The 25,637-nt window shown below is 52.5% G+C and overlaps 2 protein-coding genes across 3 annotated transcripts; one reads left to right on the top strand and one right to left on the bottom strand.

Moving 5' to 3' along the window:
• On the bottom strand, nucleotides 1-6,295 carry BATF2 (basic leucine zipper ATF-like transcription factor 2). Of its 2 annotated transcripts, none has more exons than XM_007174282.2 (3): nucleotides 6,154-6,295; nucleotides 4,707-4,811; nucleotides 1-1,695 (listed from the first exon to the last, which is right to left on the bottom strand). In XM_007174282.2, exons 1-3 carry the CDS (start codon nucleotides 6,190-6,192, stop codon nucleotides 1,030-1,032), a joined length of 810 nt encoding a protein of 269 aa, XP_007174344.1. In that variant the 5' UTR covers nucleotides 6,193-6,295; the 3' UTR covers nucleotides 1-1,029. The 2 variants fall into 2 exon arrangements, with proteins under 2 accessions (XP_007174344.1, XP_007174345.1); XM_007174283.2 differs by having other exon boundaries at nucleotides 1-1,692.
• A 12,180-nt stretch (nucleotides 6,296-18,475) lies between these two features.
• ARL2 (ADP ribosylation factor like GTPase 2) lies at nucleotides 18,476-24,897 on the top strand. Its single transcript, XM_007174281.2, has 5 exons — nucleotides 18,476-18,632; nucleotides 21,667-21,777; nucleotides 21,874-22,036; nucleotides 23,506-23,586; nucleotides 24,446-24,897. Exons 1-5 carry the CDS (start codon nucleotides 18,568-18,570, stop codon nucleotides 24,578-24,580), a joined length of 555 nt encoding a protein of 184 aa, XP_007174343.2. The 5' UTR covers nucleotides 18,476-18,567; the 3' UTR covers nucleotides 24,581-24,897.
• Nucleotides 24,898-25,637: the final 740 nt, after the last annotated feature.

Raw genomic sequence — 25,637 nt, 5'->3', positions numbered from 1 at the left:
CCATCCCCGAGCAGGCGCTACAGCTGAGCTCCCACCTAGCCCCAAGCCCCTTCAGCTGCCATCAGGCCAAAGAGCAATGAGGGGCACTGCTCAGAGGGGCCTGAGGGTAATGAGGGTCTGAGGGCTGCATAGGGATGAGGGTGATACCGGAGAAGACACAGTTCTCACCGCGGCCAGGTTCAAGTCCAGCACTTGCTTAAACATAACTTTGCACCTGGTCCTTCCCTCATTCTTTCCACCTGCCTTTTGTGCATCACATGAATGTTCTCAGAAGTCCACCCACCATGGCCCTGGGAGAAGGGGGGAGGCAGGGAGTTATTGGGGAATAGCCTGACCCTTCGCAATCTCCCCAAAGTCACGGTATGGCTATGGGTACTCAGCATGTAGAAATCCCAGGGGGGACCGCTCCAGGCTTGTCCCCAACTCCAACCCACAGGTTCAGTTCTTTGGCACTGAAAAGAACAGAAAGAATTCACTTCTGGGCTCCTGCCTGGCCCCTCCCCACCCAGGCTTGGACTCTGGACCAGCCCCAGCGAGGGCAAGGTTTCAGAGACTGCAGGGCTCTGTGGCCCTGGGAATCACAAAGCAGAAGGGAGAGCCCCTCCCCACTCCCAGCACTTAAACCTCTCACACCAGTTCTCAGTTTCTAGGACTTCAGCCCCTAGGGTGCCTGGGCCATGATTCCACTAGGAGAAGGAGGAGCAGATCGTGGTGTTTCAGGTCCCAAGAAAGGCTGTGTGACCTTAGACAAGTCATTTGGCTTCTCTGAGCCTGTCTCCTTCCCACTCCTGAAAAATAGACTGACAATCTGGATTCTGCAGGGTGACCATGAGGTTGAAATAAGAAAGGAGCGGTGACAGGACCTGGCAGAGTGGTGGGCACACAGTGACGGCTTCCTTTCCCTGGTGAAATCCTGGTTCAGCTGGTCAGCCAATAAAGGCAGCTTCCAGTGGCAACAGAGGAGATGCCCATGTGCTGAGGCTGCTTCCTGAGTCCAAGGAAGGGGCCAGCCCAGCTCTGGGGGCCGGGTTAGAAGTGGACTTGAGCAGAGGAGAGCAGGGGGAAGGCCAGAGGGGGTGGGGCCCTTGCCGATCTGTTGCTGGGGAAGCAGGCTTTATGCTCCCTGCCCTGCAGAAAGCCCAGCCCCAGAGCAGCTGAGGGGCTGTGGGTTGAGGATGCCAGCTTCCCCCTGGTGGGGTGCTCCAGCCCGAGGGACTGTAGAGGGGGAGGTTGGGCTGGGGGACTGGGCAGGAGGGTGCTGAGCTTGGAGGAAGACCTCAGCAGGCCGGAGCCAGTGGGCGAGGCAGATTGGACAGGGCTAGGGGACGGCTGGCCAGAGGATGCAGTGACAGGGGCGGGACCAAGGGACAGTGAGGGCAGAGGGGACAAGAGGAGGCCAAGGGAACCATGAGGCTGTGGATCTGGAGAGAGCTGCAGAGCCATCGGAGAGGAGACCGGGGTCCGGAACGGGCCTGGCTGTTCCTGGCAGCCATGTGGTCCAGGGCGCACGGGGCCTGGGGGCCACTCAGCCTGGCCCCAGTGGCCAGGGGGCACTGGAGCCAAGCAGGAGGCACAGTCCATGGGGCACAGGCGCTCGTGCATGTGCAGGGTCCGACTCCACCACGCCAGCTCAGCCTGAAGGGCCTGGATCTCCTTCCGCAGGGTGTGGTTGCGTTTCTCCAGTGACTCATGCTGCTGGGGGGAGAAGCAGATGGGTGGGGAGGGTTATGTCAGCCAGAATCAGGGGCCCAGCAAGAGCCATATTTCCCAATCCCCCAGGGTCCTCGATATAGGAGGAAGGATACCACCGCCATCTGAATGCCCTTTGGCTACTCTCTGGCCAGCCTTCCGTAACACCAGCAAGTCCCCCCAACTCAACCTCCTGCTAGGGCTCAGATCTGCCTGCTCTCCATCCCTGCTGCCAGGTCCCTGAGCTAGTCAGCCTGGGATCTCCACTCACCTGGGAGCTCCATCAGTCTCCTAACTGGTGTGCCCCCCAAACCACCCAGATCTCTTGGCCCAGAGGAGACATTCAGTGATTGCATCGTTAATCGAACATTAAAGCCCTTTAAAGTCTCTAATGACTCCCTGTGCATGGTGGCCCCAGTTCACACCTCCAGTTTTATCTCTCCGACTTCTCTTGATTCTCCTACTTCCTGTAGGAGTCTCTCCCATATGGACTCTGCTTCCTTGCCACATTTCCGTTCTCCCCTGCCTGGACACTTCCAGCACCCCCATCCTCGGGCTAATCCTGACATGGCCTTCTTGTGACAACTTAGATGTCCTCTGTCCTGGACACCTCTAGGCGGCTTAGTGCCACTGCCAGACCTCCCCAGTGCCCAGAACTTTCCCACTGAGGCACCGTGGCCGGAGTTCAGGGTCATGTTTTACAGGTTGGCAGCACAGGTGTGTTCTGTTCCGCGTTTAGGTTCTGTTCTGCTGAACCCTGGGTTCTGAGAACCCAGTGGGACAGTAATCGGCGTGCAGTTCTAAACAACCATTTATGATGACAACAATGGTGGAAAACGCAGAAGGAACTTTACTTCCACAGCTCATCAGGCTCAGTGACTTCCTTTGGCCCTCTCCCCGACCTACCCCCCTTTATGATCACTTTTTAAAAGAAGAAGCTGCAAGGGTGTTTTGCGTTAAAAATGTTGCTTAAGCCATGGATTCAAAGTCCTAACAGGCCTCAAAGCCACCCGCAGCCCCACTCCCAAGCTGGTTTCTGCCATGGAATGTGGAAAGACATTTTAAAAACATGTCATTAGGTCACCCTTCACCTAAATTCTGCAAAGGCTTCAATTCACCTCCAGAAATTGAGTCACTGGCTCCTCACTCATTCGTTCACTCATTCATTCATTCGCCACCTTCAGGCTGCTCAAATGTCACCTCCTCCGGGACGGCTTCCCTAGTTAGGTTTCTATCACTCCACGTGCCCCAGTCCCTTCCCTCTTCCCTGCTTTAATTTTTCCCAGAGCACGTATCACCATCTGATATCCCAAATACCTCATGGGTCATTTATTTGTCCGGCTCCCCCATGAAAGTATGAGCCCTGGGGAGGGTGAGCTGGGCTTTTGTCTGCTGTAGTCACAGCTGTATCTCCAATGCTTAGAATTGTGCTTGCCACACAGGAGATACTTAATCGGCATTTCTGGAAGGAAGGAATAAACGAATGCATGAAGTCTCTACCGCTGCCAGGGAGGCGCCATCCTGGGCGTCAGTCCTCATTCTCGGGCATTCTACAGGGTGCTACTCTCTTATGGCCATGCCAGCCCTATTTTACTTGCCTGAAATGCCTTTTCTTACCTTCATCCATTTGGAAAACTCCTATTCATCCTTGAAAACCAGTTCAGGTTTCATCTCTAAATCACCTTGACCCAACTACCTGTGTGTTGCTGCCACCTATGTGTTCCCAAAGCACTTTATCCTGACTCTATCATTCGCTCCACAGGGAATTATTGAGTCCCTTCTATTTGTCAGGCACTGGTCCAGGTGATGGGGAAACAGCAGGGAACAGAACAATTCCCTGCCCTCAGAGTGCTTACAGTCTGGTGAGGAAGACAAGCAATGATCAACATCTAAATATGTGATAGAAGGTCAGTACTAACCAGAAAAATAAAACAGAGTAATAGGAGAGGTCTCTTTAGATCAGATGTTTAGAAAGACCACCTCCTTCTGAGGAGGTGACATTTGAACCAACAACCAGAAAGAAGTGAGGATCTAGCTAGGCTGCTGTCTGAAGGTAGACAGAGCAGCCAGGGGGCGCCCCTGAGGCTGGATGTGCTTGGCCAGTGAAGGAACAGAGAGAACAGGGTGTAGGATGTTAGGAGAGGACGGTGGACAGGTGGGGGCGGGGTTACAGAGAGTGTAGGGCCTTTGGGTGTGGAGGGCTCTGAATTTTACTCATTGCTATAAGGACTAACATGTATGCAGCCCTCCCAAAAGCCAGGTCCTGAACCCAGCCTAATCGTCCCCCTGGGATGGAACTGGTGGTGTCCTTTCTCTCTGCACAGAGGTAGAAGGGAAGCTCCAAGGTCAGGTTAGCATCCAAGGTCAGGTTACCATGCAAGGTGAAGAGGCAAGTGTGAATGGAGCCCTCCCCCTTCCCACCGGGCTCCTTTGCCTTCTTTAGTCTCCACAACGGTCCTGCCAGTGGGCAGGGATTATTGTCCCCGTTTTCGGATGAGGACAGTGAAGCTCAGTGAGGGAAGTGACTTGCAGCTAATGAGTGCCACAGCTGGGACTCTAAGGCCAGCCCATCTTAACCCTGAACCGGTTTCTCACAGTGTCGTCTTGGCCACCCCCATCAGAACCTGTCCACCAGAGTGCAGCACCTCCTGAGGTGGGTCCTGGGTGGGGAGGGGCCAGGAGCTGCATTTTAACCGGTGCCTCAGCTGGTCACTGAGCCAGGTTTTCCCTGTTTGCCTCCCTCCTTGTCTCCTCCCCCTAAATTGGGGGTGCCTTGAGGGTAGGCCCGGGCTGAGGATGCACCGTCATGTCCCTGCAGCCCAGCGTGTGTCTGGCTCACGGTTTCCACTCAACACCCAGGAATTTCCAAATCTCAGTTGCAAAGCCCTTCCCTCCTCCCAAACTCAGGCCCCCTGGCACATACGGCAGTGCAGGGGGAACTGCTCATAGGCGGGACAGCGAAGAGGTGGCCGGGCCAGGTAAGTGACATCAGGAATGGGAAGGAAGGCATCCCCCACCTGGTGCAGGGCATCCGCCTTGTTCGTGTGCTTCTGCCGGCTTCTCTGGGCGGCTGCACGGTTATTCTGTTTCTTCTTCAGCTGCCTCTGATGTTCCTCAGGGTCCTGTAGGGAGAGAGGCCAAAGGCTCAGGGGTCCTGGCAGGGGCTGGCTAGCTGTAAAGCCATACCCTTCTTGAATCAAGTCCCCAAGGGTCCCCTTTCTCCTCGAAGCCCTCTCTGGCTCCCTCGGTGTCCACACACCCCATCGCAGACACAGCACTCCTCGGTGGATTGCCAGCCTCACCCACGTGTCCTGCTCACAGCTCATGATGGGGCAGCACAAGCGAGGATTCAAACCCAGACAGGACCGACTTCACACCCACCGTCTCCTTATCAGCCGTGTTGCTCTGGGCAGATCACTCACTTCTGTGTGCCCAGCTACCTGAGCCGTACAGTGGAGGCACCAGCGCCTTCCTCACAGGACATAAAGCAGGCAGGGGTTAATAAAAGTCAGCAGCTGTTGTTCTGATCGCTATTACTTCCACGGTCAAGGTGTTGATTTCTCTAGCCAGGAGCTCTGTCTGTAAGGGCAGGGCGGGGGTTCTGACTTCACTCCATATTCCCATGCCCAGCTTGGGCCCAAAGCTGATATTCACTTACACAACAAATATTTCTTGTGCACCTACTATGTGCCACACACTGAGCTATGGGGACACAGCAGCAAACAACAGAGGCGAAACTTCCTGCCCTCAAGTTGCTCGCATTCTAGGGGGACAGCAGCCTAGAATGGGTGAATCGAGTCCCTTCTAATAGAAGAGTGGACTCAAAGGTTGACAGCTGTGACCCTCCTCCTACACTGGGGTTCATGAAACTTAGATGAAATGTTTAACCCAAATGCCCAGGGCTCTGGAAAGTCAGACAAGAGGGAACACTGGAGACCCCACAGCCCAACCCGCCCTCCCACAGGTCACTCTGGGAGGTGTGTTCTGAGTGTAGGGACCTCAGGCAAGACCCTGGCCTCCTTGGTGGAGGACTCTGTGCTCCTAGGTTCATGGCCATAGCAGGCCCCTTCCCGGTGATGTGGGGACTGAGAGACTGGAGCCTGGGGGAAAGACCTGCAGAGAGAGAAGTGGGTGGGCCTCTGGTACCTGGGTCCTGGGAGAGAGGCAAGGTTCCAAGGGAACCATGGCCAGAGAACTTGGGGGAGGAAAGAGAAGGCTCCTGTAATGGCAGTGAGCGAACAGGTAGGTTAGGAGAGAGCAGTATTCAGAGGCTAAGTTCTAAACTGGAGGCTGGATCTGCAATGTGAGAGCAGGAAAGCCCTCGATCCAATCCCCTGAAGAAACTGAGGCCCAGAGAGAGGGTGTGTGAGCCCTCGGCCACACAGCCCATGTGAACAGAGCCGGCACCGGGCGCCCTGGGGCATATTCCCCTTCTCATCCCCTGAACCTGGCCCGCTTACTCACCATCCTGGTCAGCGGCTCATCGCCCCCGCAGAGGTGCATGGTGGGGCAGGAGAAGAGAGGCTCACACCCGGTTCAGGGCGTCCCTCTGCCGCTGTGACCTCCCAGTACCCTCTGGGAACCCAAGGAAGTGGCAGCTCTTTAAATTCCCCGTGACCACTCCACCCACAGCAAGCCAAGTTTCAGTTTCTCCTAAAGCCACCGGCTGCTCAGAAGCCCAGGCTTGGGTTGGCTCACGTGGCTGGAATTTCCTAACATGAACTGGCCTTCCGGTTGGGCTCCTTCTCTGGAAGGAGGACGGTGGAGGGTGGCGAGAAGAGGGAGCCTGGATGCCAGGTGTGGGGAGGGGTGTTCTGGGAGAGGGAGGGCAGGCTGCCATGGACAGAGCCAAGAGGAAGCCAGTGGGGGACCGAGGGCTCACATGGGATACGGGAGAACCCCTGGGCTCTACAGTTGCAGGAGCCCAGGTTCACGGTCCACCTCTGGTTTGCTGGAGCTGTGCAGCTTTGAGAAGGTGATTTACCCTCTCTGAGCCTTAGTTTCCTCATCTGTAAAGGGAGATGATACAGACATCCACTCACAGGCTTGATGTAGGAACTAAGCAACATAATACAACTGCCCCCAAACCCTGTGAGACTAAAGTTGAGGCGTGTCGGCAAAAATAAGCAACGGCCCTTAAATAGGAGAACAGATGGCTACTGACTGTGTTTTCAGACAACAGACCACGCAGCAGTAGAGAGAGTGACGTCTAGCAATTAAGAGCACAGCTTCCAAGCTATGTGACTCGGGTACATAATTTCACCTTTCTGTGCCTCTGTTTCTAAATCTGTAAAGTGGGGATAAAAATAATTTTATCGGGAAGGTTAAATGAGTTAAGGCAGGTAAGGCACCTAAAAGCATGCCTGGTGTAGAATGAGAGCTCAACAAATATTCACAATTATGATACGGTGGAAGATTCAAAGCTGCACTTACCATCATGCCTAAAAGTTCATAACATCCAACTGTATGAAAATGACAAGTGGCAACAAGATCTGAACAAAAATAATTTCTGTAATGTTGAATAATATGGATATGTAATTATGTGAGAAAAGTATAAAAATATGTATGAGAATGAGAAACACAAAATTCAGAGAGTGGTGGCCTGGCGGGGGTGGAGGTAGAGATGGACTGAAGGAGACACACAGCGATTTCGGTTGTGTCAGGGATGTTCTGTTGCTTCAACTGTGGGAACACAATTGTCTGTGATAATATTATTAACTACACTTTGGGGTATACCTGAATGTTTCATAATAAAAACTTCTGTTAAAGACCTAACAAAACCTGAAGCCCCAAGCAAACCTGTATGGTTGTTGTGTCTCTAAGAGAGACCATGCTTAGAAGGGACAACAGTTCAGGGGATGGTGGAGCCATTAATCCCTCTCTAAGAACAACACAGCAACTGATGTACAGTGAAGAGTCCTGTGCCCTGCTGACTAGAGCATCTGGGGGTTGTGCCTGAGTCCTGAGGACTCAAGGCTGATGGTGTGGGCTCACCGGAATGGCAAATACTGTGGATTTGATCTTCTGATAGGAAATGGTGTCCTGGAGTACTGCGTTTAGGAGTTCACAGCTGCCTCTGAGCTTATTAGAAAAGAACACTGCAATTGATTAGCAATGTCTGCCATGCCATGATTGATTAGTGATGTCTGTCATGAGCAGGGCATAAGAGTAATAGTCTCCTGCTATGCTATGAAGTGGGTATGAAACCAGTTTGGGCTTTAGAGTCAGACTTGACTCTGACACCTGGCACTCTACTCACCAGGTCTATCATCTGGAGCCTCAGTGTCCTCGTATGTATGCTGTGGATGACCAAGAAATTATACCTATTTATAAAGTTGATTTGAAGACGGAAAAGAATGAGATGAGGGCTTCCCTGGTGGCGCAATGGTTGAGAGTCTGCCTGCCAATGCAGGGCACACGGGTTCGAGCCCTGGTCTGGGAGGATCCCGCATACCGCAGAGCGGCTGGGCCCGTGAGCCACAATTGCTGAGCCTGCGCGTCTGGAGCCTGTGCTCCGCAACAAGAGAGGCCGCGATAGTGAGAGGCCCGCGCACCGTGATGAAGAGTGGCCCCCGCTTGCCACAACTGGAGAAAGCCCTCGCACAGAAACGAAGACCCAACACAGCCAAAAATAAAATAAATAAATTAATTAATTAAAAAAAAAAGAATGAGATGAGAAGAGAGCTCTTTGCATATTGGCTAGGATCCATTGCCACTCCTGTGATTTATGGGTACACAGGATTAATTATGCAGCCTCGTAATTTAAAACGCCTGGGTGGGTGGGGCTGGGCATGACAGCTGGGCCTGGCCCTCCTTGCTTGTGAGGGGCATGGGAGAGGAGCCTCTCTGAGTTATTTTTGTTTCCCAGAAACCAGGAGGGCTGAGGCATCTTGCCTGAGGAGGGCACCTGAGGGGCTCATTAAGCCATGAGCTCCTCAGGGAAGGATCCGGGGGAGCCGTGCATGATGTAACCGAGAAAAAACATCTGGAGGCAGGTGGGGTGGGGGGAGGCTAGGGCCCAAGTATCCCCACTCTAAGCCCCCAGCCCCAGACCTGGACCACCAGTCTTCCCTTCTCAAGACCCTGGCTTCGGGTGGAGAGGAGACAGTCAGCAAGTATGCCTGTGGCCCCTCTCAGAGGCCCACAGCCCTGGAGGAAGATGGAAGAAGGCAGCGTTTATGGCTTGATCTCCCTGAGGAGTGGCAGGGAGGGAGGGACACAGAGTGGGTAGTGTTTAACCATGAATGGCCACGCAAGACTGGCAGAGCAGGCTTCAGGGCCAACCAGTCCAACCTCTCACTTAGAAGGTGAGGAGCTAATGCCCAGAGAGGCAAGGTCACCTGGTGGAAGGGGGCAGAGCTGGTGGGAGCATGCACTTCTCTCCTCCAAGCCCTCAGTCTTCCTCCACACCCAGCATGGAAGGGCCTGGTCCATTAGTCCCAAGCCTGCTGCCCCCCGTGGGTGGAGGCTCAGAGGCCTCCCCAAACCAGAGCTGCAGCGTGAGCTCCTGGGCAGCCGGATCGTTGCCCATCTTACTCTCTGAAGCACTCCCAGTGCCTCAGACACTGCCACCACATAATAGGCGTTCCATTAGTGAATACATGAGTGAAAGTCCAGCAGGCAGCTTGCCATCTGGGAACCTCAGAAGCTTCCTGGATGAGTAAAAAACTTCTGCTTTACTCATTCCCACAGGAACTTTCCTAGGTTCCTGGGGGACTCTCCCTAACCATCCTCCTCATTTTACCAGTGGGGAAACTGAGGCACCGGGAGGTGACAGTCACACAGCTGGTTTGGGAGAGGCCAGGATGCATTGATACCCTGTCCCAATTCCTTCCCACGCCTCCTGGGGTTGGAGAGATGCCTGCGGCTTCAGCTGCCCAGGGATGAGGACCGCTCTCTCTAGGTCCCCCACCATGAGCACCCCTCATTTGAGGCCTGGCCTCCTCAGGGCACCTCGAGGGAGCTTCGGATGATGGAGAGCAGAGAAAGAGGCCAGGTGACTGCTGGTGGGGCTGAGGCTGGCTGTCGACTTCCTGCCCACAACCATGGATGGACCTGCGTGGAAGCTAAGCCTCAGCTGGGAGGGGTTCACAACCAGATGGGGTGTAGGACGCATGCCCAGCACATTGACTTGCAGGGCAGGGCAGGAGGATGACAGCCTGCCTCTGTGAGGGCATCTGTGGTGGCCAGGGGCCACTTCCTGTTGGGGAGATCAGAAAAGGCTTTGCAGAGAAAGAGCTCTTTGGGAAGGACATTGAAGAATGGGTGGAGGGGCTTGATCCCAGGGCCTGGAACTTGATCTTGAGCAAGTCATTTAACTAACCTCTTTATGCCTCACTGTAATAATATAAGTATTTAATGAAGTAATATATGTAAAGGGCTTAGAACAGTGCTTGGCACACAGTAAGTCCCATAAACATCTGTTAAACTTTTAACAAATGCACTTAATAAATGACTGATGAATTTCTTGCTCACATACAGCAGGCTTGTATTTTATTATTATTATTCTAAGAAAAAACGGCAGAGTGCAAGAACAGGGATGAGATTTTTTTTCTAATGAAATACATTTAATGAAAAGAGGGTTAATGATTGTGTCCATATGTAAGAAGCAGCACTTAATATTTGATGAAATCTGCTAAAAATTTCTCATGCTTTCAAAGGAGTCTCAGTAAGAGATGGGAAATTAGTTATCTCTGGATCCTTAGCTTCATAAATGATCTAACTAAGCTTAAGTTACTGACAAGTCTCGAGTATAACAGCTTCAGGTACAGCTAGATCATGATGCCCAAGCAATGTCATCAGGAGTCATTGTCTCACCCTATCTGCTCTCCCCCCGCTGGATACATTCTCAGGCAGGTCCGGCTCAAGGTGGTAAGCTGGCCACCTGAAACACCAGCTTAGCTGCCCCAGGAGGGTGCATCCCTCCATCCCCTGCCACTTTCCCAATACTTCCAACAAAGGTCCCAGACCTGGCTCTGCTTGGTCTGGCTTGAGTCCTGTGGCTATTCCTGACATCACTCACTGTGGCCAGGAGATAAGGTGAAATAGTTAAAGCTGGGGTCCCATAGAGACTAGGGGTGAGGGAGGGGAAACTTCCAGAGGGTACTGGGGTGCTGTTGGCAGGAGAAGGGGGAATTAATGCTGGGCTGACACCACCACCTTGGTTCAGATTCAGATATGAGGAAGCTGCCGCTCAGCGGTACATCCCCTGGCCAGGTCACATCCCCAGGTGGGATGGACTTAATGTCTCTGACACCAAGCCCAGCCCTCTCTCTTTTTATTGTTTCACAGGGACCCATAAGTGGGAAAGGAAAGGCTTGCTAATGGGATGACTCCAGATGAACTGAATGCTGGGCAAGGACTGGGGCAGCGACATCGTGGGGACAACCCAGGGCATAGAGAGGAAAGGACTGACTCTCACTTCAGTACAGCACCTTGACCTTGGGGGCTCTCATTAAAGCTGGAATCTGCCAATAGCTGGGCCTCCCAGGAACTGGATGACTTCACGGGGGCTCTATGACGCCATCACCGCCCAGTCCTAGGTGGGAGCTGGCGCACATTCCCACCCCCAAGTCCTGCTGGGCCCCCTGCTGCCTCCAAAACCTTGTGCTTCTGATTCTCTGCTACTCCGTGAATGTACACATCTTTCTGGGAAGCTGACTTAAACTTCTGGAAGAGGGCAGGGACTATAAATTATAAACAACTGAGCACTGAAGAGTCAGCGAGCCTCCCAGGGTTTTGCAGGATGTGGCAGTAGTGACCACAGCACGTGGATTTTCCCCAGTTGTCCATGTCCCAAACAGGCTTGAGTTCAAATCCTTGCTCTGCCTCTTTTTATTTTTTTAAAAAATAGGTCATTTCAAATTTCCTTTTTATTTATTTATTTATTTATTATTTTTGGCTGTGCTGGGTCTTCGTTTCTGTGTGAGGGCCTCCCTCAGTTGCGGCAAGCGGGGGCCACTCTTCATCGCGGTGCGCGGGCCTCTCACTATCACGGCCTCTCTTGTTGCGGAGCACAGGCTCCAGACGCGCAGGCTCAGTAGTTGTGGCTCACGGGCCCAGCTGCTCCGCGGCATGTGGGATCCTCCCGGACCAGGGCTCGAACCCGTGTCCCCTGCATTGGCAGGCAGATTCTTAACCACTGCGCCACCAGGGAAGTCTCTTGCTCTGCCTCTTTTAACCATGTGATCTTGGACAGGGCCCTTGGTTTCTCTGGGCCTCAGTTTCCTTGTCTGTATAATAGGCTGTCATGATAACTGAAACCATGCATGGAAAGCAGTCACCAGGGATCTCCTTCTTGTCCCAGTGTCCCTGGCTGTACCTTCCTTGTGATGTCACATTCCCGCTGTCCACTTTGGATGGTGGAGAAGTCCACGCTGGGCACCCTGCTGAGATCCTGGACACTGGAGAGAAAGGACAACCACCCTGGCCCTGGAGGGAGCCTTTCCACTCCTCAAACAGCTCTCTCCCTTCTTAGCTTCTGTGTCGGTTCCCACAAGAGCTCTGAGAGACAGGAAGGCCTCACTCAGAGGCTGGTTTGGGGAAGTGGCCAGCCAGGGTCACGAGCAAGGGCCTGGAGGGCTGGGGTGGGATGGGGGATAAAGCCCAAGCCTGTGTGGCCAGTGACCCACAAGCACAGACAAGAGAGGGCTTGCCTTGGCTGACCCAGCCCAGGACTCATACCAAGGGTGCTAAGAGCTTTGGCAAGGTGGATTGGCAGTCGGTCTGGTGAGAAGATTCTAGAGATTGTCGTCCAGTCTCCTCGCTTTATAGCTGGGGAAACAGGCTCAGTGAGAGGAGAGTACTTGGCCCAGGGCGGGGAGGAAGCAGAGCCAGGCAGACGGGGTTCTGCTGCAGCTCCGGTATGCTCTTCCCATCTTACTCCTCGCCGATCCAGCTAACGTCTCCCAGCTCTGGAGTGGGAATAACAGGGACACAGGGCACCCTCAGAAGAGCGGGGAACATTCGCACCTGTGGCAGAAACCTGCCATGGGTCAGAGGGGGCAGGACTGCTGAACTTCACTGAAGCACCATTGAGGACGGGGCCTCCCACGGGTCCTGGGCCAGGGTTCCTGAAGCCGGGAGGGGGCCCCAGCCAGAAGGCGGCTAGGAAGTTGTCCCAGGAGAACTGGGTTCACCTGCAGCTCAGGTGCTACCAAGTGCAAGGTCTCAGGCAGCCTTGTGTCCTCTCTGGGGCCCAATTTCCTCTATGGAAAATGAAGGAATGTGATAACTGACCTCGGAAGGCCCCTTTCCTGTGGCTGGAGGTTGGGATTAGCCTGAGGCCTCTTGGGAGGTGGACACCTACAAGGCTGAGGGGGTGTTGAGCCATTTGAGAGAACAGAGTGGGCATTTTACCGAACCAGGGGCTGAGCATTGAACTGAGGGTGGACACGTGGGCACAGGAGACCTGGCACTTCCCTGCCTTCCACTCCAGGCCCCAGCTCCCACTCTGGACACCTGCAGGAGGGCTGCCTATGAGATGCCCGCCTCGGTTTGGGCCTGGTCTAGGAGTTACCCTCTGTGGGATCTCACAGGAGACGGTGGGGGCCAGGCCTGCCTTGGTCTGGGGACTGAGAAGCCTGGTGGTTAGGAACAAGGCTGATGAGGTTCTGCTGCTTTCTGGCTGGGTGAGTAGCTAGAAAGCAGTTAATGAACCCTCTGCCCCGTTCCTTTTACTCAACGGATATTTATTGAGCATCTACTATGTGGCAGGCCTTGTTCTAGGTGCTGTGAGACAGCTTTAAAAAAAAAAAAAGGGCTTCCCTGGTGGCGCAGTGGTTGAGAATCTGCCTGCCAATGCAGGGGACACGGGTTCGAGCCCTGGTCTGGGAAGATCCCACATGCCGCGGAGCAACTGGGCCCGTGAGCCACAACTACTGAGCCTGCGCATCTGGAGCCTGTGCTCCGCAACAAGAGAGGCCGCGACGGTGAGAGGCCCGCGCACCGCGATGAAGAGTGGCCCCCGCTTGCCGCAACTAGAGAAAGCCCTCACACAGAAACGAAGACCCAACACAGCCAAAAATAAATAAATTTTAAAAAAATAAAATTAAATTTAAAAAATAAATAAATAAATAAAATTAAAAAAAAAAAGATCCAACTCTCTGCCCTCATGGTGCTTCCATTTTAGAGAGGATGGAGGGGTGGGGGAGAATAAATGTAATAAATTAAGGGAATTATATAGGCTGGTAGAACACCTTAACTGTCACGGGGGAATATAGAGCAAAATAAAGGATTTGGGGAATGTGGGTAGGGGATTGAGCAGTTTCAGACTAAAATAGGGCGGTCAGGCTGGGCCTTATTGTGACATCTGAATAAAAATTTTTTTTGAGACATTGGACATTTGAGCAAAAAATTGAAAAGAGGGAGGTGACAGGGAGGTGTGGGTTAGGGGTGCTGGCCCCTAAGGCACTGGCCAGCTGCAGAATTGGTAAGCAGGGGAGGAACAGGTGATGGGGGCACAGAGCCATGGGGACCACTCACGCAGGGCCTGGTAAGTCACTGAAGCCTTTGGGCTCTAACACGTAAAGATACGGGGAGCACCCAGCAGACAGTGGAGGGCTTTTTTTTTTTTTTAATATTTATTTATTTAGGCTGCACCGGGTCTTAGTTGCGGCATGTAGACTCAGTTGCAGCATGCAGACTCTTAGTTGCGGCGTGCATGCGGCATCTAGTTCCCCGACCAGGGATTGAACCCAGGCCCTCTGCATTGCGAGCGTGGAGTCTTACCCACTGGACCACCGGGGAAGTCCCCAGTGGAGGGCTTTGAGCAGAGGCCAGACATGATGTGACCAGAGGTTAAAAGGTCCCTCTGCCTTGGGGAGGAGGAACAGGGAAACAGATGGAGAGGCTGCAGCAGCAATCTGGATGAGTGGAGCCCCTGGCTCACCTGTGGAGTGGAGATAAGTGTGGTACCTGCGTCTCAGGTTGCTGAGTGAAGGCACAGCAACTACGCCTTCCCCCCAGCCCCATTCACCAGGCCAGGCCCTGCAGAGACAAGAAGCTGCTGGCACAGCCTTACTCTTGGGGATGCCAAGGCACAGGTCAGGTGGACGTGGATGTAGTTGTTGGAATAGCTCAGATTTTCATATCGTTAATCACTCCTAAGGTTCTGGAAAGGCCTGAGGATGTCATGTGCCCTGAGGAGGATGACAGGGGTATAACAGCTCATTGCGTCATCTGGAAGTTGAAGAGGATACCTCCTCTGTCCCCCACAAGAGGCAGCTGGGCTGAGACCTAGAACGAGGGTGCTCAAACACTCTGACTTGCCACTTGAGGCATTCTGCTTTGGACTGCACGTTGTACACATGAACTGGGGACAGGGTGGCCCTTGGATACTTAAGGCTTATAGGGAGATAAGGGATGGGAGTACAGGAGCAGGCCAGGGTAGAACTGTGCTCTGTAGGCAGTTGCTGGTTCAGTGATTAGGATGTACATTCAACCCTCCAGTTGTTTACTCATTAGTAGGACGAAAGCTACACTTGGGTATGCTGCCATCAAGTGCTGGTTGGTGACTCTGTCATATGCATATGGTCCCCAAAATAAAACTTGCATCACAGATGTGTTTCAACAGAGAGAAAAACAGGATTCCTCTTATCAAAACCGTAACCTGATTTTAAACAACCTCATATGAACATTACAGTTTAAAAGAATCAAATAGGAAATTCATCTAGAGCAAGCTTAAATATTTATATATACAAATAAATAAATAAAATACTTAGATACACTTTTTTTAAAAATAATTCTTTATTTTATTTATTTATTCTTGGCTGTGTTGGGTCTTCGTTTTTGTGCGAGGGCTTTCTCCAGTTGCGGAGAGCGCGGGCCTCTCACTATCGCGGCCTCTCTTGCTGCGGAGCACAGGCTCCAGACGCGCAGGCTCAGTAGTTGTGGCTCATGGGCCTAGCTGCTCCGTGGCATGTGGGATCTTCCCAGACCAGGGCTCGAACCCGTGTCCCCTGCATTGGCAGGCGGACTCTTAACCACTGCGCCACCAGGGAAGCCTCTAGATATACTTCTTGCTAATGCTTAATGATCAACAATTATACTTAAGCAGGGTCTTTTCCCCTGGCTTTTTGTTGTTCTTGCTGTTTCTGAGTAACAAATAAAGTTTCCTTTATGATTATAAAGGTGATACATTGACTGTCTGGATCAAAAAGGCTACACCTCTTAAAATTAAAACCATAATGCCATATTTTCCTCCCCAGACATTGGGTAAATTTGCACTTTCAAAAGGCATCTAGAACTCTTCCCTAAGTTATAATGCACTTACTTAGCCCCAAGAAACTCTCCCTTCAAACGCCTGTTTCACAGCTGTCAGGATTTGGGTATTTTAATCTCATGATTCTCTCCTGTGAATATATATATATATATATATATATTCACAGCTATATATAACTACAACTCTAGAGATCTTCTTTCCCAGTTTTCTTCCAAAGGTATTCCCCAAAGATTTTATTTCCTCGGGAGCACCCTTTCCCCCTTTCCATGAGGCAAATGAAAATACTGTCACGAGGCCCCTACATTGGTCCTTAAAAGCCCCTCCACCCTCACTCCCCTACCCTTGACTTCTAGCTACTGGCAATCATTATTCAAAAGTTCAATACAGTTACCCCTGGTCTCCTAATGTTTCACCAAGCTATGAGGCTGTTTTTCAAATTGGTGTCCACTGGAATCCTACTCTAGCCCCTGGGAAGCTACAACAGCTTGGACAGGACAGGGCTTTAAAGCCTGACATTTAAGCAAGGATTTCAATGCCAGTAGTAGTAGTGAAGTAAAACAATCCAGAAGTGCTTATGGTAATAATTTTAAGTTTCCCTCAAAACTGCTCCAGAGTCAACAGTTGAATTGCAGCAATTTTAAAACTTTCGTGACTGTGACTCAGCGTGTACCTATATCCATGTAAGTATCTGAAACAAATGTTTCAACAAACACCACTTACCTTCTCTTCACGGGCACCGGCAGCAATGTTTTCTGCTCTGTTCATTCTATTTAATTTTTGCTAATGCTACTAGTTTAGCTATATGAAACTGATATCTTTGTCGTCAAAATGGTCAAATATGGGCAATTTCATACATTTCAACTTGTGACACTAAAATAATTTCACAATATACTTAATGGGTTGTATCCCATAGTGTGAAAAAACATTGTTTAGGGGGTTATTGTTATTTTAAATGTTAAAACGGGTTTGAAATTCGGGGTTTTTTCCCACTTATTATGGCATGGACAGCTTTCCACACAGGTACTTCACCTTTCTCAAAGGCTTCATGGAACCCACCACACAGGGGTACCCTGGCTTAGGTAACTGATCCCCGGTGAAGGCACTTAGATTTTTTCCAATTTCTTGCTGTTCCAAACCATGCCAAAGTGAACTTCCCTGTCATAAAGGTCCACGTGCTGGTGCTAGAAATTCTGTAGCATAGACTCATGGAGGCAGGATGGCAACACATTGTGATCTTAGTTGTGTCTCAAAGGCTTTGAAGAGGAGTTACGCTCACTTTCTTCCCTTGTGTGCACTTGGTGGAGAGCAAATGGTGCTGACGGAGGAGGCCCAGCCAGGCACCCGCTTCTGTCCAGCCCTCATCTGTCTGCAACCTTCTTCTGCAAGATGGGAGCTCCAGCTCACGCCAGACCTCTCCCTCTCTAGACAAACACCATGGAGGGACCCAGAAAAAGAGTGCACTTTCCTGTTTACCAGACCTGAGTTTAAATTGCTGCCCAAGCTCCTTAAATTCTGGGGACTTCACTATCACATCTACAAAAAGGAAATAAACCTCTCAGGGTTGCGGGGAAGATAAAGCAGAAAATGTGAATGCTTTATAAAATGACACAGAAATTAGCCATTATCTTTATCTGGTGCCTCACTGTTCTTTCCCAAGCATTAGACAGAGCCTACTCTGCTGCCTACTCACATTTACCCTGTGGTGGCCTGGGGGAAGGGCTCAAGAAAAGACAATAAGGCTCACCCTTCTGTGTTTACAATCTGCCTAGTCCCCGGCCTCGGCTTCCTCACTTTTTCTGGACTTGAGCGCTAAGGTTAAGAACCAAACTCTTGCACAGTCATTCGTTCAACCACAAATATTTACTGAGCACCTACTGTATGTCAGTCACTACGTCAATCACGCTAAGCACCATGTGAGCTTCAATCTTCTTATCGGCAAAATGAAAATTGTGCTTCTCAATAAAGAAACAATGAGCATCTTGGGCGGGACAATTCTTTATGCAAGTCTTTCCCCTGACCTCTAAACGACAGGGACTCTACCTTGTAATTGGTACAATCCAATGACGCCTCCACACATTTCCAAAGGGGCCCTAAAGGCCATTTCCATCCTGGATGGAGAATCCCCGGCCTACCCTCTACGATTTCAGGAGCCAGGAAAAGTAGGGAAGCCCTGTAACTGGCAGGTTTGGGATGATGCCGAGTCCCAAGATGAGCAGGATATGGACCATGCTTCCGAGGAACTGAGCCTCACAGTGGCCCCAAGGTGACGTCAACATCCTTCCGGCTCTTGGTTCTGGCTCCTAAGTCAGAACTCCTACTCCCTATACGCAGCCAAGATACAACCCAGGAATTTCAAGTTTCCGCTCCCAGCCGAGCCTGGGGTCCTGGAAAGGAAAGAATGGCGGTGCTCTAGTCACCCAAGCCCTCAGGATGCTAAGGGTTAACGCCGGTGGCCGCGCACAAGCCGCCAGCGCCGCTAGAGGGACCGTCCGTCGCGGCACCGCCAGGCAGCTTCACAGTCACGTGGGAGCGAGGGCGGGACCAAGCGCGGAGCCCGCCAATAGGCTGTGCTGTCTGTGGGCGTGACAGCCAATAGGAGCAGGGAAAGGGGTCCCGGGACTACGGAGAAACGGCGGCCGGGAAGGGGCTACCGGGACATGGGGCTTCTGACTATTCTGAAGAAGATGAAGCAGAAAGAGCGGGAGCTGCGACTGCTCATGCTGTATCCTCCCCGATGCCAGAGCCGCGAGGGTAGCAGGGGGCCCCCGCCGGGTGGGCGGTGCCAGGCGCCCCCTACCGGGTGCGGGATGTGCGGCCGGCCCATACCAACTGCCCTTTGTGCGTCACGCACGTGGGCCCTACCAAAGCTTTTGGCGGGTGGCCGGGAGGAGGCCGTACCACCGGCTCGGGCGGGGGGGGGGCCGGGGGGCTTTGTTCCTAAGGCCAAAGGTGTGGGCGTAAAGGAGCAGCGGCCGGACCAGATGTCCCAGTGTAGGCGGAGGTGGGGCCCGGAGGTGACTCGAACGTTACCACCCGTCGGTCTGGCCCGAGCGTGGGGCCGTTGTCCTCATCGGCCCTGGGCGCCTCCTCTCCCTGTCGGAGGGTGCCAGGCCTCGGCCCCGCCCTCAAGGTCGGAATCCCAGGGGCGTGTGGGCCCCGCCCTTCACTCCCGGGAGATGGGGGTGTGGAGTCCGCGGGTTGTTCAGCCCATGGGTCCAACCGTGCGTCTCTTTCCTGCCTCACGGCCAGTCGGTGTCCCCGCGGCTGACGGCTTGCAGGCCCGAGGGCCCCGCTGACCTTCTGAGTCCCATTAGCAGGCATCTGCACTCGTTCGCCCTCCTCTGTGCCAGGCTCGGGTGCACCCCTAGCAGAGAGAAGACATTTCTGTGCGCAGATAACTTAAAAATAATATTTACATCATGTCTGTTTTTGAAGAACTCTGAGAAAGGCACAGAGAATTCACTCATGCAGTAAGCATTTATTGAGCGCCTACTGTGTGCTAGGCACTGTCCTGGGGGCTGGGGTAAAACAGCAAAACAAAAAAACCCGACCTTCACGGACATTCTATGTAATGCTGAGGGGAGGAAGACCTTAACAAAATGAGTAAAATGCATAGCATGTACGGAGAATAATGCAGCTTAAATAAGGTGGTCAAAGAAGGCCACACTGAGAAAATAACAGTTGAATAAAGACAGGGAGGTGAGGGATGAACCATGTAGATATCTGGGAAAAATTGTTTAAACAAAGGGAACAACAAGTGTAAGGGTCTCCAAGGAGGAACTCAGCTGGTGTGTTCGAAGGACTGTCCAGGAGGTCAGACGGAAGAGCCACCTCACGTGGGACCTTTTGGTTCTGGACTTTTCCTTTTTTTTCTTTTTTTTTAAAATTTAATTTTCATTTTATATTGGAGTAGAGTTGATTTACAATATTGTGTTTGTTGCAGGTGTACAGCAGAGTGACTCAGTTATACGTTTACATATGTCCATTCTTTTTCCGATTCTTTTCCCATAAAGGTTATTACAGAATACTGAGTAGTGTTCCCTGTGCCATACAGCAGGGGACTTTTCCTTAGAAGTGCAGAGAGGAGGTGAGATCTGAGACTAGTTAGGCCACTGCAGTAACACAGGTGAGATACTATGGGAGCTTGGATCACGATGGAAGCAGTGAGGTGATGGAAGTTGAGGGACGTCTTGATAGTAGGCCAGTAGGAATTGCTGCTGGATTGGACATGAGTGTGAGAAGGAGTGTAAAGTCAAGTGTGACTCCTAGGTTTCTGGCCTGAGCAATTAGAAGAATGAGGAGCCACTTGCTGAGAGGTAGAAGGGCGTGGGGAACACATTCGGGGGGGAGGATGAGAGCTCAGATTGCGCCATGTGAGATGCCTCTGAGACATCCTAGAAATGTCAGCTAGGCAGCTGGATATAGGGACCAACGTCCAGGGGAGCAGCTGGGTGGGACGTGTGAATTTCGGAGGCATCAGCATAAAGATGGTGTTTGAGGCCGTGATCCTGGATGAGATCACTGAGGGAGTGAGTGTGGACAGGGAAGAGAACCTAGGCTGCTCAGATCAAGAGGTCAGGGAGATGAGGAGGAATGAGCAGGGAGGCCAGAGGAGAGCCAGGCAAGGGCGTGTCCCGGAGTGGAGGAGGGGGCTGGACTCTGTCAGCGCTGCTGATTGAGCAGGAGGAAAAGGGCTGAGGACTGCCCAGCCAGTGGAGAACAACATGGCATCTCTAAGGACTGACCTTGGCCAGAGCAGTTTCGGGGAAGCAGTGGGAGCAAAAGTCTAACGGGTTCAAGAAAGAGAAGGAGGACAGAAATTGGAGAGGGTGAGTATGGACAACAGTTCTGAGATTTGCTATAAAGGGAAGGAAATAAAGGAAAAAGTCAGGGGGAGAAGGACCAAGAGAGGGTGTTGTTTGCTTCTTGTAGGTGGGAGAGACACCCGCTTGTCAGCTGACGGGAATGATCCAGTGGAGAAGGAAGCATGGCTGATGGAGCTGGGGCGGGTGAGGGGGATGATCAGCCGCCAGTTATCAGGGACTACGGCTGGGTCTCGGGAGAGGTCCTCTCGCCCCCCTCCCAGCTGCAAGGACCCTTAAGTGTTCGAAGGAAAGAGGAGGGTGGTTCTCTCCTGCTGGTGAACTTACCCATTTCGTGTGCACGCTCAGCAGCAAAGGGTTTGGAATATTCGAAAAACAGGAAAGGCAAGGGGGGCTGCCTCCAGATACTTTTTTTTGTTATTCCCTCTGCCTAGAATGCTCTTCCCCCAGTCCTTCAAAAAGCTGGCTTCTTGCAGTCTGGGCCTCAGCTCGAGACCCGGTCAGAGAGGCCTTCCCTGGTGCTGAGCTAAAGGGGCTCCTCGATGGCGCTCTCCGAAAGCCTCTCCACTGTGCTGACACTCACCGGGCTCTGACAGTGCCTTCCTTCTCACTTGTGGGCACCGTGCCAACTGTCCCGCACTAGGGTGTGCGCTGCACGAGGTGGGGACTGTGCCTCCAGGCCGCCCCCAGCACCAGAGGTATTCTGGCACAGAGTAGGCCTTCAGTATATGTCGTGGGGTGAATGAAGGAGCCTCTGGTCAGAAGATGATAAGGTCTTTCTTGATACTTTCACATTTATCGTGTGGGTCTGGCATGTGTTCAACTTATTTTGATACGTGGTGGGAAATGATTTGTCCCCCAAGAGAGGGGCACTGTGATGATGTCACCAGGCTGCAGAGCATGGGGACTCCTCCTTAACCTGGCACACCCCAGTGGCCTGGACAATGCTGGCAAAACAACCATCCTCAAGAAGTTCAATGGGGAAGACATCGACACCATCTCCCCGACGCTGGGCTTCAACATCAAGACCCTGGAGCACCGAGGGTGAGCGGGGTCCCCGAGGGGGGGCCCGCCCAGAGCAGGGCAGGGAGGGCAGGCGAGGGGCCAGGCTGACCCTCCAGCCACCCCCTCCCTGTCCAGATTCAAGCTGAACATCTGGGATGTGGGCGGCCAGAAGTCCCTGCGGTCCTACTGGCGGAACTACTTTGAGAGCACCGACGGCCTCATCTGGGTGGTGGACAGCGCCGACCGCCAGCGCATGCAGGACTGCCAGCGGGAGCTCCAGAACCTGTTGGTGGAGGAGGTGGGCAGGAGGCCTGGCTGAGCAGGGGAAGCGGGGCTTTCCCCAGTGTCCGGGCCCCAGTACTTTGTGCGCATATGTGGATGTGTGCACACCTTCCTCAGCAGATTCCCTGAGGGGGCCGTGAACCCAGAGGGACACCTCAGGTGGGGTCTGTTCCTTCACTGAGCCCTCACCACGTGTCCAGCACCCTTGTGGAGGCAGAGACAACCTGTACACCTGGTCTAGGGAGGCCCACAGTGCCTTGAGCAGGACACTGTGGATGGAGACATTAGTTGACGTCCCTGCGATGTCACTGCTTCACCACCCTGAGCTTCAGTTTCTGCACCTTGAATTGGGCTTCAGGGAGGATGACTTGAGGCCAGTGTGTGAAGCTTTGGGAGGCAGTGGAACCTGGCTCAGCAGTCGGACTCTTCGCTGTGTGACCTCAGGCAAGGCACTTAACTTCTCTGAATCTCCACTGCCTCATCTCTCAGATGGGCATTATAATTATGGCGATCTTAAAAGTTATTGTCTGGGCCAAAATGCTCTTCTTTAAATAAAATTTTAGATTTACAGAAAAGTTACAATGATAGTAAAAAGATAACCCATATAGCTTTCACTTAGCTTCTCTTAATGTTAACATCTTACAGAACTGCCATACAAATGTCAAAACTAAGAAATTAACATTGGTAAGTTACTGTTAACTGAACTACAGGTTTTGTTTGGATTTCACCAGTTTTTCCACTAATGTCCTTTCTCTGTTCCAGGGTTTGAGCCAGGTTACTACACTTCATTTAGTTGAAAACCAGGACACTTTTGAGAGTAAAAGAGAGCTGTTAATAATTATGGAGGGACAACTGGCATAAACAGGGGGGTCGAACAGGTCCAGTGAGACCCTGGCTGTTGAATGCTCAGCGCTGGCCTGGCCTGTCAAGGCCCTTTTTAAGAGCCAGATCCACCATCCACATGGAGGAGCTCCCAGTCACAAACACATGTATGGAAATAACTGGAATCACAGGCAGAGAGTGCGGCCTGTCAGGGTAGTGGGACAGTTAGAGGGCCACGTGAACTTGGAAGAGGGAAAGGTCATTTCCAATAGACCCCATAGCCTCTGGGACAGTCGCATTCCTTGCGCATGTCAGGTCATCAGATCGGAGCAGTCTAGAACTGGGGAGCATCTTACCCATCACCCCCTCCCCATTTATGGAAGAGGAATGTGAGGCACGGAGGAGAGAAGTGCCCACTGGGCTGGTGATTGGGCTGGAGCCAGGGTCCCAGCCCAGCCCAGGGCTCCCTCCACCCCGTAAATGGCTAGACACAAAGGCCGTCTCCACACTACCCACTCCGCTTGTGCCTTTGCAACTACCACGGGACCTTCCCCTGAGCTTCCAGGTTGATCTCTGACCCCAGGTGCTCTGGGTGATTAGTGCAGGGGCCAGGCTGCCCTCTGAGCCTCCACCCCCTTGACCCCCTCTGTTTCTCTTCCCCAGCGCCTGGCTGGAGCGACCCTCCTCATCTTTGCCAACAAGCAGGACCTGCCCGGAGCGCTGTCCTCTAATGCTATCCGTGAGGTGAGTCCAGGCCTTGACGCAGGCTCACGGAGGAAAAGGGGCACGTGTTTCTTTGTTAATTTATTTAAAAAACATTTATTAGCCCCTCCTGCGTGGCTGGACCTATTTGGGATACTGGAGATTCAGTGATTAATAGGATATAGTTGTGTCCCACAGCCTGGGGGAAGGCAGACCTGCAAATAGATTATTCCACAGGATAACAGTAGCCAACAAGCAGTGGGTGCTTTCTATGTGCCAGGCTCTTTGCATGGATTAACTCATTCAATTCTCAAAGCAACCTCATGAGGTAGGAACTCTTATAATCATTCTACAGATGGTGAAGCAAGCTTAGAGAGGTTAGGTAACTCACCCAAGGTCACACAGCCAGTAAGCAGAGAAGCCAGGATTTAAACACAGGCCTGTGTAACCCCAGGTTGCATCTTAACTCCTATTCTAGAGCTTGAACACCAGAATGAGAAAGAGTGGGGTTAGAATCTAGGTTCTGCCACTTACTAGCTGTGTGACCTTACGCAGGTTGCTTAACCTCTCTGAGATTTCCTCCTCAGTAAAATGGCCAACACAGTCCCTGGCTTATGGGGCTTTTGGGGGGAATGGATGAGAGGACATTTGTAGGGCCCATAGCACAATGTCAGAAGCCCTTGTTGCCATCTTATTACTAAGGGGTAGTACTGGCGTGGCAGTGTACAGAGAGCCTGGGTGCCCTGGGGCCCTGACAGATCTTCACCAGGGGTCAAGGGAGGCTTCCCAAAGCAGGCCCTTGAGGGAGGCATGCATTTCCCCTGGGCCAGCAGAGGGCAGGGGCTGAGGGTGGGCAGGGCCTGTGGTTGCTGGGGCCCACCATCACCTTCTACCCTCCCAGGCCCTGGAGCTGGACTCCATCCGCAGCCACCACTGGTGCATCCAGGGCTGCAGCGCTGTCACTGGGGAGAACCTGCTGCCCGGCATCGACTGGCTCCTGGATGACATCTCTAGCCGCATCTTCATGGCCGACTGAGCCGCTCAGATGCTCCCCAGCTCACGGTCCAGGCGCCCCCAGCAGGCCCTCACCAAGCACCATCCATGGGGGGGCGGGAGTCAGCCAGCCCACCTAACACCCCCTGCCCACCCCGTAACCTGCTGCTGCTACTGCTGCTCTGTGGCCAGCTGGCTCCCATGGCGGGAGGGCTGTCACCCTGGCTCCTGAGCCGGCCTGCTTGCAGCTGCCGTACCAAGAGGAGAGGGCTGGGGCTGGGAGGGCCTGCCTCTGCTGCTACCGAGGCTGTGAGCCTCGCCATTCGCTCAGCTGTGAGAATAAATTGTTCCTCGCTCCCATTCCTGGCTGAGTCATTTGTTGATTCAACAGCTCTAGAGGCTGCCTAGAACCCACAGTCCAGTGGGGGACGGAAAGGGACAGATGATTTCAGTCAGAGGGTTAACTGTCGCTGTGTCAAAGGGATGGCAAAGAATTATAGAAGCACAGGACAGCGCTGTGTAATTGCATTTGGAAGAGTCCAGGTGGGCTTCCCAGAGGAGGTGACATGAAAGCTGAGAGTTGGGACTTCCCTGGGTGGCGCAGTGGTTAAGACTCCGCGCTCCCAATACAGGGGGCCCGAGTTCTATCCCTGGTCCAGGAACTAGATCCCACATGCATGCCGCAACTAAGGAGCCAGTGAACTGCAACTAAGGAGCCTGCGAGCCGCAACTAAGGAGCCCGCCTGCTGCAACTAAAGAGCCCCCCGGCTGCAACTAAGACCCGACACAACCAAATAAATTAATTTAAAAAAAAGCTGAGAGTGAAGGATGAGTAGAAGTTTTCTGGCTAGAGGATGGGAGGAAAGTTTACTAGAGCAACTGCTACCATCAGAGGGTATGAATTAAAAAAAGGAACGCACTGCCACATCAGGGCTCACAGCTTTTTTTTTTTTTTTTAAACATCTTTATTGAAGTATAATTGCTTTACAATGGTGTGTTAGTTTCTGCTTTATAACAAAGTGAATCAGTTATACATATACATATGTTCCCATATCTCTTCCCTCTTGCATCTCCCTCCCTCCCACCCTCCCCATCCCACC

The sequence above is a fragment of the Balaenoptera acutorostrata genome, chromosome 9 (genome assembly GCF_949987535.1).
Source record: "Balaenoptera acutorostrata chromosome 9, mBalAcu1.1, whole genome shotgun sequence".
Taxonomy (NCBI): Eukaryota; Metazoa; Chordata; class Mammalia; order Artiodactyla; family Balaenopteridae; genus Balaenoptera; species Balaenoptera acutorostrata.
This window is presented reverse-complemented; position numbering and strand designations above follow the sequence as displayed.

Coding starts and splice junctions, on each gene's coding strand:
- BATF2 (XM_007174282.2), bottom strand. CDS start 6,192: ATGCACCTCTGCGGGGGCGATGAGCCGCTGACCAGGATG. Junction 4,812..6,153: donor ATGAGCCGCTGACCAGGATG/GTGAGTAAGCGG, acceptor CTCTCCCTACAG/GACCCTGAGGAACATCAGAG. Junction 1,696..4,706: donor AGGCGGATGCCCTGCACCAG/GTGGGGGATGCC, acceptor TTCTCCCCCCAG/CAGCATGAGTCACTGGAGAA.
- ARL2 (XM_007174281.2), top strand. CDS start 18,568: ATGGGGCTTCTGACTATTCTGAAGAAGATGAAGCAGAAAGAGCGGGAG. Junction 22,037..23,505: donor AGAACCTGTTGGTGGAGGAG/GTGGGCAGGAGG, acceptor TCTCTTCCCCAG/CGCCTGGCTGGAGCGACCCT. Junction 23,587..24,445: donor CCTCTAATGCTATCCGTGAG/GTGAGTCCAGGC, acceptor CTACCCTCCCAG/GCCCTGGAGCTGGACTCCAT.